Source organism: Fragaria vesca, linkage group LG2 (assembly GCF_000184155.1).
Source record: "Fragaria vesca subsp. vesca linkage group LG2, FraVesHawaii_1.0, whole genome shotgun sequence".
Taxonomy (NCBI): Eukaryota; Viridiplantae; Streptophyta; class Magnoliopsida; order Rosales; family Rosaceae; genus Fragaria; species Fragaria vesca.
The window spans coordinates 1,919,196-1,932,429 of NC_020492.1; the positions used below are offsets into that span (position 1 = coordinate 1,919,196).

A 13,234-nucleotide genomic window follows, 5' to 3' on the forward strand; every position below is an offset into this window, starting at 1 on the left:
AGGTGTTACTAACCAACAAAAACCATAGTAGATGTTACTAATGTATTGTAGAAAATATGGTCATTTTTTTATTGAAATAAGGGCATATGGTCCATAGAGTGATTCAAAGTATCTATTTCGATCTATTATATAATAGATCCTCTATTAGCCCCTAATGAACCCCCTACTGTCCCTCAATAGACCCCCGACAGACCTCTTATTGCCCCCAATAGACTCACTACTACCCTTAAATAGACCCTGGACAGACCCCCTATTGCACCCAATAGACCCTCTACTACTCTTGAATAGGCCCCTGACAGACCCATATTGCCCCCATTAGACCCCCTACTGCCCCTCTCTCCTAATAAACCTCCTTATTGCCTCCAATAGACCTTATACTGCCTTCTATTGCCTCAATAAACCTTATACTGCTCCCTTGTTGTCCCTAATAAACCCCTACTGGCCACCATAGACCTCTTATTGCAGAAATCTGGTCACCGGACTCTGGTCATAGACCCTCTATTGCCTTGTGGAAGTCTATTGTAGTTTATTTGATTTATTAAGGGTATACATGTTTTTTTATTGTTTAAGTTGACTTTTAAGAATTAAAATTTTCTGATTTTGTATGTGGGATGAAATTCTCAAAATTAGGCCTAGTGGGCCTAACTTCTCTTGTGTCTCTTCGCTTCGCAAAAGTAGGAAAACTAGGGTTTCACAAAAGGGTGGTTTTCTCTCTCGTTCGACTGTGCCGCGGCATTGGTGCCGGTCTTTAGCCGTGTCAGCGTCTGATGAGCCTGGTCAAACGAGATGGTCGTCTTCATCCTCTATTGTGTAAGGTGACGACTAGTTCAAGGTTTGATCGGGTTGCCACGGATTTGGATTTGGTTGGGGTAGGATTGCTAGGCTGTGTCGACGGTCTGTGGTGGTTGAAGGGCCGAAAGTGCTCAAGGTTTTAATCGTCTGTCAATCGGGATGGATGGTCGGGATTCTATTTTTAGGTTGGTGGGTGGTCTTTCACGGTGCCGCAGAATGTTTGACGGCAGCGTGTGAGGATTCGAGTCCAGTGAGGCATGAGAGGTGATGCAGCGGCTTTGGGTCGGAATAAGAGGCAACAAAACTACTCTGATATGTCCTTTGGCCTAGGGGACTGTTGTTTGGGCTTGGGCTTTTTGGCCCAAGTTTGGTTTTTTTCTTTCTTTTTGGGGTTGTAGGGATGTGAAATCCACACCCTAAATTGAAATCCACACGTTCTTTTTCATTTTTTGGTTAACACATTCACAAAAAGACAAAATTTAAGTTATTAAAAGACAAAATTCAAGTTACCAAAAAAGGAAAAAGGGTGTGTGGATTTCACAACCTTTTTTTTTTTTTTGTTGGTTTCAGTTTTGGTTCTTTGAGCGAGGGTTTTGCGTTTTGGTTGGGTTAGTGTCATTGGTAGTGTCTTTGTGCCATGGTTGTGGTGTCATGTTCAGGGACTATCGGTCTTAACATTGGTGTTTTCTTGTTGTTAATGTAATGGGGAAATTGCCCCTGTATATATGTTGGCGGTTTTGGTGTATAGTGTTTGGTGGGGTTTTTTCCTCTTGAGGTTGGCTTAAGGATGTATCGAGGCTTCTGGATGGGATTAAGGTCATGTTACATTTGGAACCTTTCGGTTCATGTTCATTGTCGCTAGTGTGTGGGTAGGGAGAAGTGTGGAGACTTATCATCCACTACCGAGATCTCTTATGGTTGTAATGTTAGGTGTTATTATATAAAGTATTACCGTTTAAAAAAAAATAATGACATAACTGTTGAATGCCCTTAGTTTCTTATATTTTCATTACTCATTAAGAGCATGTAATGATTAATGAACCTATGATAGCCCATAAAGCTGCTAAGTTTGCTCTCAGTCATAGCTTAGCTGTGTGTCGGTACAAACGAAATATGATATGCATCATAAATATAAGCTTATCGTCTTTAAGTTAAAAAAAAAAAAGAAAAACCTGATAGAGACATATAGTAATAGCATCGTAAATATATGTAATATACTTTCTTTCATTCTCTCTTTATCGCTTACTCTAGATTTTGAATGCTTAGATTCTTATGTACTAGATGCAAGAACTCTAACCGCCACATTATCCTTGAAACAGTTCCATGTGTTCATACTTCATTGTAAGTTAGTGATTTGAAGTTGGTAGTTACGTACTGCAAACTTGTGTTTGTGATCTTTGAATTATTGATAGGAAAAATTTTAAAAACGGTACTTGAAAAATCAATGATTTCAAATTATCAAGTTTCTAAAACCCTTTTAAGAAAAAGAAAGAAAAAAAAAAAAAACAGTTAAGAGGCAAGAGCTTTGCCATTATTAAATAACTAAAGGGTAGAACTGTATTAACTCAAAGGGCCTAACTCAAGTCAAAACCTAATACCATTCGTATCAAGTCCGGATGGGGTTAGAGGTAGTCAAACAAAGTTGAACGCAGCTTCCACCTTTGTCTTAGCTTTGAGAATCTTCACTAAATACAGAGAAATCAGAATAATTGAAGAAGAAAACTAACAGTGGAGAATGGAGATCTGGGTGAGATGATATAGATTTGATTCGGGAATGTTAGCTTTCTCGAAGTATAGCAAACTATTGGAGGTACTTTAGGCTCGATGGAGATCCACCCAAATTTGGAGGTATGGAAAACGTGGTTACCTTAAACCCGAAAAACATCCCGTATTTGTTTATGGGAGTCAAATTCTCATTGTATAAGGTTTGGGAGGTACTTTATATAATCAATCATTTCTCTGTCCCTTTCTCTATTATTGTCGCTTTCTTCTTTTTTGAGATAAACCCCAATATGATAATGTTTTAGGAATGGTTGGGAAGTGAAAATTCCCAAATCAATGCGATTAAGGATTCTTGTTTTGTTTAGTTGTTGTTGGTTTGCTATTTATTCTCAAATCAAGTGTGGGAAGTGCAAGAAAAAAGAAACCAGGTATAACACTTGAAAATGTGTTTGACATGGCTGGATCTTTTTATGTAATTGGATGTTGTTTTTAATGGAATTTGGAACTTGATGTTCTTCATGGTTATGTAGGCTGCCAATCTCAATGATGACCACTTACAACTGAGCAAAACACACCTCATGATCAGCCTCCAACTGAGCCACCGCAGCCCACTCAATAGTCGAAAATTGCAGATATAGACCATGTTGCCACTCAAGCATTATCTGCGCCAAACTTGAACAATGACGATAACAACGCCTCAGCTGACAATGTGAATGTCAATATGAATGCCAACGTAAATGTCACTATGAATGAAGATTCTAGAGCTGATAATGAAAATTTTATGCCATCTCAAGAAAACAATGAGGTGGAGCCAACTCAGGTAGTGTACATTATTATTGTCTCCATTCTGGTATATAACTGATTTCAGTTGGTAAATATTAAATGGTTATCTTACTGTTGATGTAATTCCTATACTTGTGCCATGTAGGAAGCATCTGCATCACCTATAACTTCAAAAAAAAGATACAAGAAGCTTTCTAGGAGGATGAAGCGATGCAAATCAACAAAAAATGCTGAAATAGCTACAAGTAGCAGTCAAGATGTTGATTTGAGAAAGAAGTAAGTGCATAGGATGTTGTGGAAGCCTTGAAGGGGTGCTGATATTTAGTAGATGTTGTTTGGAATCAAATTGGTATAATCTGGAGTATTATCTATATGTTATGCTGGCATGTATCCTCTGTTTTTGTGAACTTTAAACAATGTAAATGCCATGCTTTTTTTGCTCTTTTGTGTAACAGATAGATCTTTTGAATTTGAACCATGTTGAATGCCAATTGAATGGTACCATGTTGATTCCCAGATGATTGTTTTTTGAATTATTTACAAGTTTCGGTTATTGCAATATTTTCAGTTTCATTTGTTTCCTAGATCATTGTTCTTTTGGAATTGTTTACCAATTGTTGCTGATGAAGTATAGCTAACTGCCTAACATGAATATCGTTGTGATTTTTTTCTTTTTCTTAAGAGAGGATACCAATTGTTGGACTGTTGGTTACAATTAAATAAGAAAGCTACATTTGGAGGGAAACTTAATGAAGCAGATATGTGTGAATAATGGATTGGAGGGAAGTCAGGGTCAAATATGACGGAAAACATAGCTCTTTACAGTTGAAGTAATGGAATGTATGAAACTTTAGTTGGATTTCAAAGTTCATGTACCGTTTTGATATTTTAGAAACTTGATGTATCTAAATTCGGAGTCATCGATTCTTCCTGTACCGTTCTTAACATTTTCTCTTCTTAATGTATGTTTTCTCTTCATTCATTGCCACAGATCCTCAACAAAAAGGCGAAGGCTGGAACACAACTGCAAAGAAAGAGTTGCCAGCTTCCCCTTTATTTACAAGAAAAAGAGAGCGAGAAGAAGCAGGATGATTGGATTGGAGGCCTTGGCCAATGTTGCTGAGCTCCACCACAAGGTATCTGGGAGAATTTTCATTCAATGCGATATCTTTTTCAGTTCTCATGAAATCTACATTTAACATAACTTCTTCCATGCAGATGTCAACAGAGAGCTTGAAGGCTACTGCCACCACCTCGCCCTCATTTCAAACACAGCCTACCGTTAAAGAGAGTGTGGTTCCTCTTCCGGTTGAACAAGTTAAACATAACGTCTCTTTAATCTCAGAACCGTCTGATGCTGACCTAGTTGATTTTCGAGGTTTGGCAGTGCTCCCAAGACCTTATGTTTCATTACTTGAGAAGGCCTGCATTTGTCATCCTAATCTAGCCATATGCTCAAAGAAATCCTTGAGATGGCGTGAGTTTGCTTATAAGATATTAGGGGAGCTTCTGTTTTTCCTAACTTCGACAAGACGGATAGAAATGACACACAAGGCTTACAAGCAACTTGAAGAACTCTGGGAGGATGCTAAATGCTTGGGATTTGATTTGTCTTGGTTAGCTCCTATTATTGATTCTGAACTAGACTCGTGTTCTAACTTAGAAAGGATTTGCTTGCTGGAAACAGAGAAGGAGATTTTGAAGGAGCGTCGGAATACCCTATGTTGCCAACTGACGACCCTTACAATGCAACTGTGTGAAACCAAGAAAGAGCTGGCTGATTTGCGAAAGGTAATTAGATTTTTCAAGGAAGATGCAGCATCCACTGAGAATGAGTATCTGTATACTGACTTGTGAATGTGGTGGGACTAGATTAGTTAGCTGATTTAGAAGAGAAGGCTGGGAATATTGTTTTTACAGAACTGGCTTGATATGCCACTTTTTGGCAGCCTTCTATAACTGCTCTTATTTTTTGCCATATGCTTCATATATATTCCCTTGACGTGATCATGGTTCAACGAAAGCACGCCAAGTAGAACTGACAAAATCACTTTATCATCTGGTTATATCAATTTCACATGTCCAGACCCAGAAAATCATATATACATGATCTCATACCTCAATTCTCCAAGAATCTAAACACTAAAAATTTGGGCATCAATTGGTAATTCCAAAGGATCAAATTACCTTTAATTGTTAAAAGCATCTAACTTTGCCTCTACATTTCTACCGCAATGCAGTATATCCCTTTTTTCTCTTTTTTTTGAAGAGGTTGCAGTATGTCCCTAAAGAATAATAGAAGAAGAGTGACCCAGAACTGTCAACAATCAACTTTCTGTGTCTGTAACTATGCATGAAAAAAAACTTTAGATTCAAACATCCATACATGTCAAATGAGGCTCAATTGCTCAATTCCTTTTCTACTCACCCTTAATGAGACTCTACTATATCACCTCTAAAGTGAGAATTCATTGTTTAAAGAAAAAAAGATGGTCGATCCGACATTCCTTATTTGTGAATTGACTGTTTGTGTTAATAAAATTTATTTTATTTGATTGAATAAACAACATAAATGTTATAATTAGTTTACCGTGAGTCGAACTCACAACCTCTTACTTACGAATACGAAATGATATAAGATTGTTTATTATGTTTCTGCTGCTTTTTTTTTTTAATTTTTATTTTTTTAAATAGAGTAATATATAATTCATTTCGAGAAAATAGAGTTTTAGAAAATATAAATTCCAAAAGGATTTATGTAGACGACAAAATTGTTTTAGAACCAATATATATGGAAAGGCAGAGGTAGAAACCCATCAAATATTGAATACGAATATGAAGCGTAGCCGCCGCACAAGAGCTGTGCTTTCTTGTCAACCAAACCTCGAGATCCAGATAAACCCATCAATGTCGTTTCATGAAAGAGATCGCTGCCGATAGTGTTTCAGCTTGACAAGTTTTGTTTTCCCTTTCACTCAGATATTGGGCCAACTTGTCAATCTGGATCACTATTCTGCAGCCATCCCTTTGTTTAATAAAAGTCTTCTTCGTCGGACTCAATTGCTTTTGCCATTTGAATCCAATGAGGTTTAGCTTCTGTAGTGGCACAATTCTTCAAATTGGGTCTTCAGTAGATTCGAAGTTTGTAGTTTCGATTGCTGTTTTTTTCCATTTCACTTAATTTGATTCAAAATTATAGATTGGAACAAGATTAGAATTTGCTTCTCTACTTGCTTATTGGCCTCAGTATTTGCAACTACTGTTATGACCTATGATTTCTAGGCTGCCACTGCAGTTCACTATATGCTTCTCATAAGAGAAAGTTCATACCTTGTACTAGTCTACATATGTTGTCTTCTTGTATTTAAGTTTCCTTTGAAATAGTATCGCACTAGGAAAATGTGGTATTAGACATTGTTGTTCCCCCGATCAAGGAAACAATCAATGAAAGAATAACAAATTTCAGTTTGTTATCCCTCCTTGCTTTGTTGATTGTTATAATCACCTTTTGCTTCGCTTGTCATGTTTACAGAATTATAAACGCTTCTTTGTGATCACTAAATTTCACAATTACTTCAGCCAACCCTGTTGTTCTCCTTTTTCTATGGTTTGATGAAAATGTAAGAATTCCCTGTCCAGCATCGGCTAATACAATCCCTTTGTTATTGGTAGTCATATTATGTATCCCTTCATGCCCTGTTGTTTCTAAATTTCGTTTTCTATAGTACAAGAGTTATTTCTTGAGTAATCCATGGCCGTTTTGTAACCCGAGCAATTCAAAAGATGAGGGATGCAGTTCATGACTTGTACGCTATTGCCAGCTGTTGCAGTTCGACTTGTGTTTTCCTTTGGTTAATAATTTTTGTTTTCAAAGAAAGGCTCTGAACAGTTATCTTGTTTTCTATTGATTTGAACAATCATGGCTACTAGTTGGCAGTAATTGTTCTTGTATACATTGAGTTTTGAATCAATTTCCTCTTCCTCCAAAATTGATACAGGAACTGGCTGTTATCTTACTCGCATCCAGTTAATCCTTTATTATCTTTGTTTTTAGTGGCAGGGTATTGCATTATTTTTGTTGAACTATACATAAGCCCCAAATTATGTCATCTATTGTGTTCAGAAAGTGGGTTCAATAATGGGGTAATAACCTAACATCTCCAATATGCTTACTGTTTGCATTTGATATATCCATTATCTAGGTGTTGTACATATGAGATACATTATGATCCCACTTGGAAGTTCCAAATCAAGAATTTAAAGAAACCCTAGATCATAAATTTCTGTGTGTTTCTCTTAACTATAGTCTATAGCAAATGGAGTCTATAACTTCAATGGGAGAGGGGAAAGGTGAACTAGAAAATGATGAAACTGTGGAATTTAAGAAATTAAACACTCCATGCTTGGTACCTTTTATACATAATATTTTCCAGTCTGCACAAGTAAACAAGCAACAAGCAATCTCATCACTTTTACTTTCAAAAAAAAAAAGCAATCTCATCACTTTTGTTCATTCTTTTTCCACTTTGTTTCAGATACTCAGTTTGCCAGCGTTTATCCACCTCTACTTATGTGTAGTGCAGATGTGCAATTTTATTTTCCTTTCAATACCTTGGTTCCCAAGAAAAACTTCACTTTTCTAAGATCACTGTTATTTGTGGCCATAGGAATGGATATCAGGGCACAACTTAAAGTATTTGGGTGCATTTTTGTTAAGATGTATGTATGATCAACAGTGAGTTTTCCTTTGTAACAGTGAGTTGGCTTAATAAGTCGTATGTATGAACTATGATGTGCGTCGCAAGTCGCAACAGTGAGTCTTTCCTTCATAAAATCACACCAGCAAACCCTTGCTGCCACTCTACACACTTCTCCAAAATCTGCCTGCTCCAGACCTCTTTTACCATGATATACCTCATCATTTCTATCTTCCCTGGAAGACCAATTAACAGTATGAAGCCAAAATTTATTAGTTCAGAGGGTACTGGTCACATGTGGACAATTGCAGCCACAGAAAATTGGAGATCCCCTTACTTAACTGAAACCACAGAATTCTTCGCATAACTTTTAATTTATTCAGTTTTTGGTTGTCTTGTTTTCTATACGTTTCAGGAAAGGTTTGCAGAACAATGAGACGTACTACGTAACAATCCTTGTTAAAAATGGATTTCGAAAGATGCAACTCCTAGTGGGACAGGGAGCAGAAGGAATTAAAATTTCCCTCTCCTATTAAAATTTCTATTCCTACAACCAATAGGATTCTGACTGTTGCCTATATTTATCAAGAGGCGCTGCATCAGAATGTATTGATGGGAGAGTTCAAGAAATGATAATGAATTCAAAACGCAAAGAGCCTACTTCTGGTGCAGGAACAACTAAAAGGAAGGAACTACATGGCACAACTAGCATTCGCGCGCTGTCTGGAACAAGGGGAGAAAAACTTGATGGTGCCGTCTTTTATGGCTATAAATTCGACTTCCCATGTGACATCGCTACTGAGCTATATTCTGGACTTATTTTTCTGATCGAGTCGGAGCTTGCTGAGGATGTGGGGAATACCGAGTTGGAGCTTTACTTGAAATCAAGTAGAGTTAAGGCTTCTATTTCTTCCTGTGGGGAAGTTCATTTGGATGGAGAACAGATGGCAAAAGCAAAGCTCTTCCAGGAATTTTTCTTTAATGGATTGTTTGCAAAATTGTTCCATCCGACTGGAAAAGAGAGAGAGTTTTTACTTAAGAAGGAAACAAGAAGCTTGTGGAGGCAATCATACATGTATTTGGTTCTTCCACATGAGAAATTGAATCAATCTTGGGGAATAAATTGGAGTGGGATTAATTCTTGTGTTTCTGCCGTAGAATTCTTGAAGCAAAATGTACTGCTAGGTGCTCAGCATTGCAATGGTGACCCAAGGAAGTCATTATCAAGCACAAGTTGCTCATCTGGATCTGGGATATTCCACTTAGCTGATTGCTCAGTTGATGAAAAAAATCTCAACGATATGGTGGTAGTGGCCATCCACAATGGAAATGTATATTCTGTTTTCGAGGTTTTGAGTGACACATCTGCCGAGAGTCCTTTTGAATCATCACGATACAGCTCCTATGCTGATTACTTCCACAAAAGATATGGGGTTGTGCTCAAGTATCCAGGTCAACCTCTGTTGCGGTTGAAGCAAAGCCATAATCCACATAATCTTCTCCTGAACTTCAATGGTGAAGTTGGCCGTGTTAATGGAAAGGAACATAGTATGTATGCCCATATGCCTCCTGAGCTTCTAGTCTATACCGGTGTTCGAAGAGATGTTTTAAAGTCATTTTATCTACTACCATCATTGATTCATCGCTTGGAATCCTTGATCTTAGCCAGCCAACTCAGAGAAGAGATTAGTAGTGGTCATCCTAGCAGCTTACAGATATCAAGCTCATTGATCCTAGAAGCACTAACATCAATTCGTTGCAGTGAAGATTTTTCCATGGAGCGTTTGGAATTGCTTGGCGATTCAGTCCTAAAGTATGCTATAGGCTGCCACCTTTTCCTAAAATATCCCAACAAACATGAAGGAGAATTAACTTCTCTGCGGCAGTCTGTAATTTGTAATGCAAACCTGCATAAACTAGGAATAGGCCGAAGCTTACAGGGATATATTCGTGATGGTGCTTTTGATCCGCGCCGTTGGGTTGGTCCGGGACAGCTCTCTGTAAGACCTGTTCCTTGTGAGTGTGGAGTGGATAGTTTAGAAGTACCGGTAGATAGCAAGTTTCAAACCAGCAGCGAGGTTGTGGTTGGCAAGTGCTGTGATAAGGGCCATAGATGGATGGGTTCAAAAACATTCTCTGATTGTGTTGAAGCACTTATAGGAGCTTATTATGTAAGTGGTGGATTGCCTGCTGCAGTTCATTTTATGAAGTGGCTCGGCATTGATGTAGAACTTGAGCCAACCTTGGTTTTGGAAGCAATTGCTACTGCATCACTTCATTCTTACAATGCTACAGTGGATGATGAGATTGGAATCCTAGAGTCAAAGCTTGGTTATGTGTTTTCTACCAAAAGTCTCCTACATAAGGCAACAACACATGCATCTGAGCAAGGCTACTCTTATGAAAGACTAGAATTTCTTGGTGATTGTGTGTTGGATCTGCTTATCACATGGCATTTCTATCAGAACCACAAAGATATTGATCCAGGCGAGTTGACAGACTTGCGTGCAGCTTCAGTTAACAATGGATACTTTGCTCAAGTTGCTGTTAGACACAACCTTCAACAGCATCTACAACATTGTTCTGGGTTTCTTCAAAGTCAAATAACAGAATATGCTAACTCCCTATCTGAACATGACAATGATATCAAACTACAAGGCACAAAAGGCCCCAAGGCTCTTGGAGACATGGTGGAAAGTATTGCCGGGGCAATACTAATCGACACTGAGCTAAATCTCGATGAAGTGTGGAGAGTATACAGACCATTATTATCTCCAATTGTGACTCCTGAAAAACTTGAGCTGCCTCCCTTGCGTGAACTGATTGAACTATGTGGCTCGCTTGGCTACTTTTATAAAGAAGAAACTGAAAAGAAGGGTGAAACAGTTCATGCAAAGCTTAGTGTACAGCTGAAAGATGATTTGTTAATTGGGGAGGGTAATGAAAGGACTAAGAAAGCTGCAAAAGGAGAAGCAGCTCATCGTTTATTGAAGGAGCTTGAGAAAAGAGACATTACGTATTCCGGTTCTGCTAAGAAGGGAAAAAGGAATGCTGATCTAGTTGATGATTCATCTCCAACAAAACGAAAGAAAACTGAAACCCTGCCTATAGAGAATATTGACAGAAAATTAAGTAGTCTGAAAAATGAGGATGTACCAGTTATCAAAGCTATCAACATGAAGAAAGGAGGACCTCGAATCTCGCTTTTCGAGCTGTGCAAGAAATTACAGTGGCAAATGCCGAGCTTCAAATCAACAGAAAAGGAATGCAGTTTTGTATCGAATATAACCTTGTACATACCTAACTTGGGCGAGATTGAGTGCACAGGAGATCCTAAGTCAGATAAGAAGAGTTCACTAGACTCTGCAGCACTTGCCATGCTTCTTGATCTCAGAAGGCAGGGTAAGATTATCATTGGTGGATGAAATGGCTATGAAAAATATAGTACTGGACATCAGAATGCTTGTATTGTATACTGTATAATTAATGTATTGTGTATAAATGTATTATGCTCAGAGTAATTCAAACAAGCAAGAGTCAGATGTGGTGTTTTGGTGATACTTGTGTCATTTTCAGATCAATGTCATCTTTTCAAATGACTGCCAATCCTTGGTTAAGTTCTGAAGGTCATTTTGGTTAGTGTCTGAAGATCATTTTCTGATATTCTTAATGAGTTTATGTATTAATTCTGGATGCTGCTGTACAATTATCTATGTTTAGAGCACGAGTCCCATATCATGACTAGTGGATGGACCTCCAACCTCGTTTCATAACTTACAACTTCTTTTTGTGAAGTAAAATTTCACATGACTAGTATATATACAGCTCATTTGTTAAATTCAACAGCATGTGTCCAGTTCTTCCCTTGTTTTTAATTTTGTATATTTTTGTGCAGCTGTAATTCTTAATGCTACTTAATACTAGTCACCTTTTGAAATATACATGACTTCGTGCTTGACTCATTTGGTATGGTCGTCCGTTATTTTTTATAGCAAATCACATATACATCCTCCAAAAAGATTTGAAACACAAATAAATCCACTTGTGTTGTTGTTAAACAAATAAGGACAGTTTTTAACAATTAAGGACAATCTTTTCTCTACATGCTATGTGTCATGATTTAATTTACCAAACTAACCCTACACCAATTAAATATGCTTTTAGAAGAAAAAAGTCTCTCCTTTTGAGATTTTTCAGTAAATGGAATCTAGTAGCAGGTTTTTAATAACTTAGTGTAGTAGCAGTTAATTCCAGTAGAAGTAGTAGCAAGAGTGAACATCCTAGTAGAAGTAGTAGCAGGGGTACTAGTTAACACCCCAGTTTAACACCCCAGTAGTTATAGCAGTTAATTCCAGTAGAAGTAGTAGCAGGGGTTAACATTCCAGTAGAAAGTAGTAGCAGAGGTTAACATTCCATTAGAAGTAGTAGCAAGTTTTCAATGGCTCAGCTAATGTAGTAGCATGTTTTGCTAGAAAACTACACTTCCAACAGCTGTAGTAGCAAGGTTTTAGTGGTTCAGCTAGTGCAGTAGCAATTTCAGTAAGTGCAGTAGCATGTTTTCAGTGGCTCACGCAGTAGCAGCACATATCAACAGCACACACAGTAGCAACACACATCAACAACAACATGCAGTGGCAGCACACAACAACAGTGCATGCAGTAGCAGCACACAACAACACACAACAACACACATCAATGAAGACTAGACAATGAAGGTTAATTCTGCTACTGTCTTATCCTCCACTTCTGCTACTGCCTTCTCCTGCTTCGGACTGAAAGGCTCTGCTACTGTTCCCGACCCAAAGGCTCTGCTACTGTCTACTAGAAGGCTCTGCTACTGTTGCCGATTATTAGGAAGCTGTACTGTTACTGCTGATGCTACTGCTTATTAAAACGTACTGCTACTGTCTGCTACTGTTAACCACAGAGCTGCTACTGCCGACTGAGATCCAAATCTACTTTCCTCCCTTACCTTTCTTAGTCTACTTCAACAGTGGATTAACACCACCAAAGCACCTCCAGTAGCAATAACTTCATTCCTCCACACATTAATTAACCATACAACCATAGCACCCAAATGAATTCAATTATAATTTCCATCAACAATTATAAAACCAAACTGGAAATGAACATCCACCTGTAGATCTATCCCTGCAATCATCGACATCCACAACCTCCAGAACATCATCGTAACTAAGATCTACAAGCATGCCTATGTCACCCAATGCTCGATCGAGCAT

At 38.0% G+C, this 13,234-nt stretch overlaps 2 protein-coding genes across 2 annotated transcripts; both read left to right on the plus strand.

Moving 5' to 3' along the window:
• The first annotated feature begins 2,425 nt into the window (after positions 1–2,425).
• Positions 2,426–5,154, plus strand: LOC101305534. Its single transcript, XM_004292001.1, has 5 exons — positions 2,426–2,942; positions 3,045–3,334; positions 3,443–3,573; positions 4,289–4,433; positions 4,516–5,154. Exons 2-5 carry the CDS (start codon positions 3,236–3,238, stop codon positions 5,152–5,154), a joined length of 1,014 nt encoding a protein of 337 aa, XP_004292049.1. The 5' UTR covers positions 2,426–2,942; positions 3,045–3,235.
• Positions 5,155–8,629: 3,475 nt separating this feature from the next.
• Positions 8,630–11,419, plus strand: LOC101305823 (endoribonuclease Dicer homolog 3-like). Its single transcript, XM_004292002.1, has one exon. The coding sequence runs from the start codon at positions 8,630–8,632 to the stop codon at positions 11,417–11,419; it is 2,790 nt and encodes a 929-aa protein (XP_004292050.1).
• The last annotated feature ends 1,815 nt before the right edge of the window (positions 11,420–13,234 follow it).

Excerpts from the sequence above, each read along its gene's own strand:
- LOC101305534 (XM_004292001.1), top strand. The coding sequence starts at position 3,236 with ATGAATGCCAACGTAAATGTCACTATGAATGAAGATTCTAGAGCTGAT. Across the intron at positions 3,574-4,288 it reads GATGTTGATTTGAGAAAGAA|ATCCTCAACAAAAAGGCGAA; the intron begins GTAAGTGCATAG and ends TCATTGCCACAG. Across the intron at positions 4,434-4,515 it reads TTGCTGAGCTCCACCACAAG|ATGTCAACAGAGAGCTTGAA; the intron begins GTATCTGGGAGA and ends TCTTCCATGCAG.
- LOC101305823 (XM_004292002.1), top strand. The coding sequence starts at position 8,630 with ATGAATTCAAAACGCAAAGAGCCTACTTCTGGTGCAGGAACAACTAAA.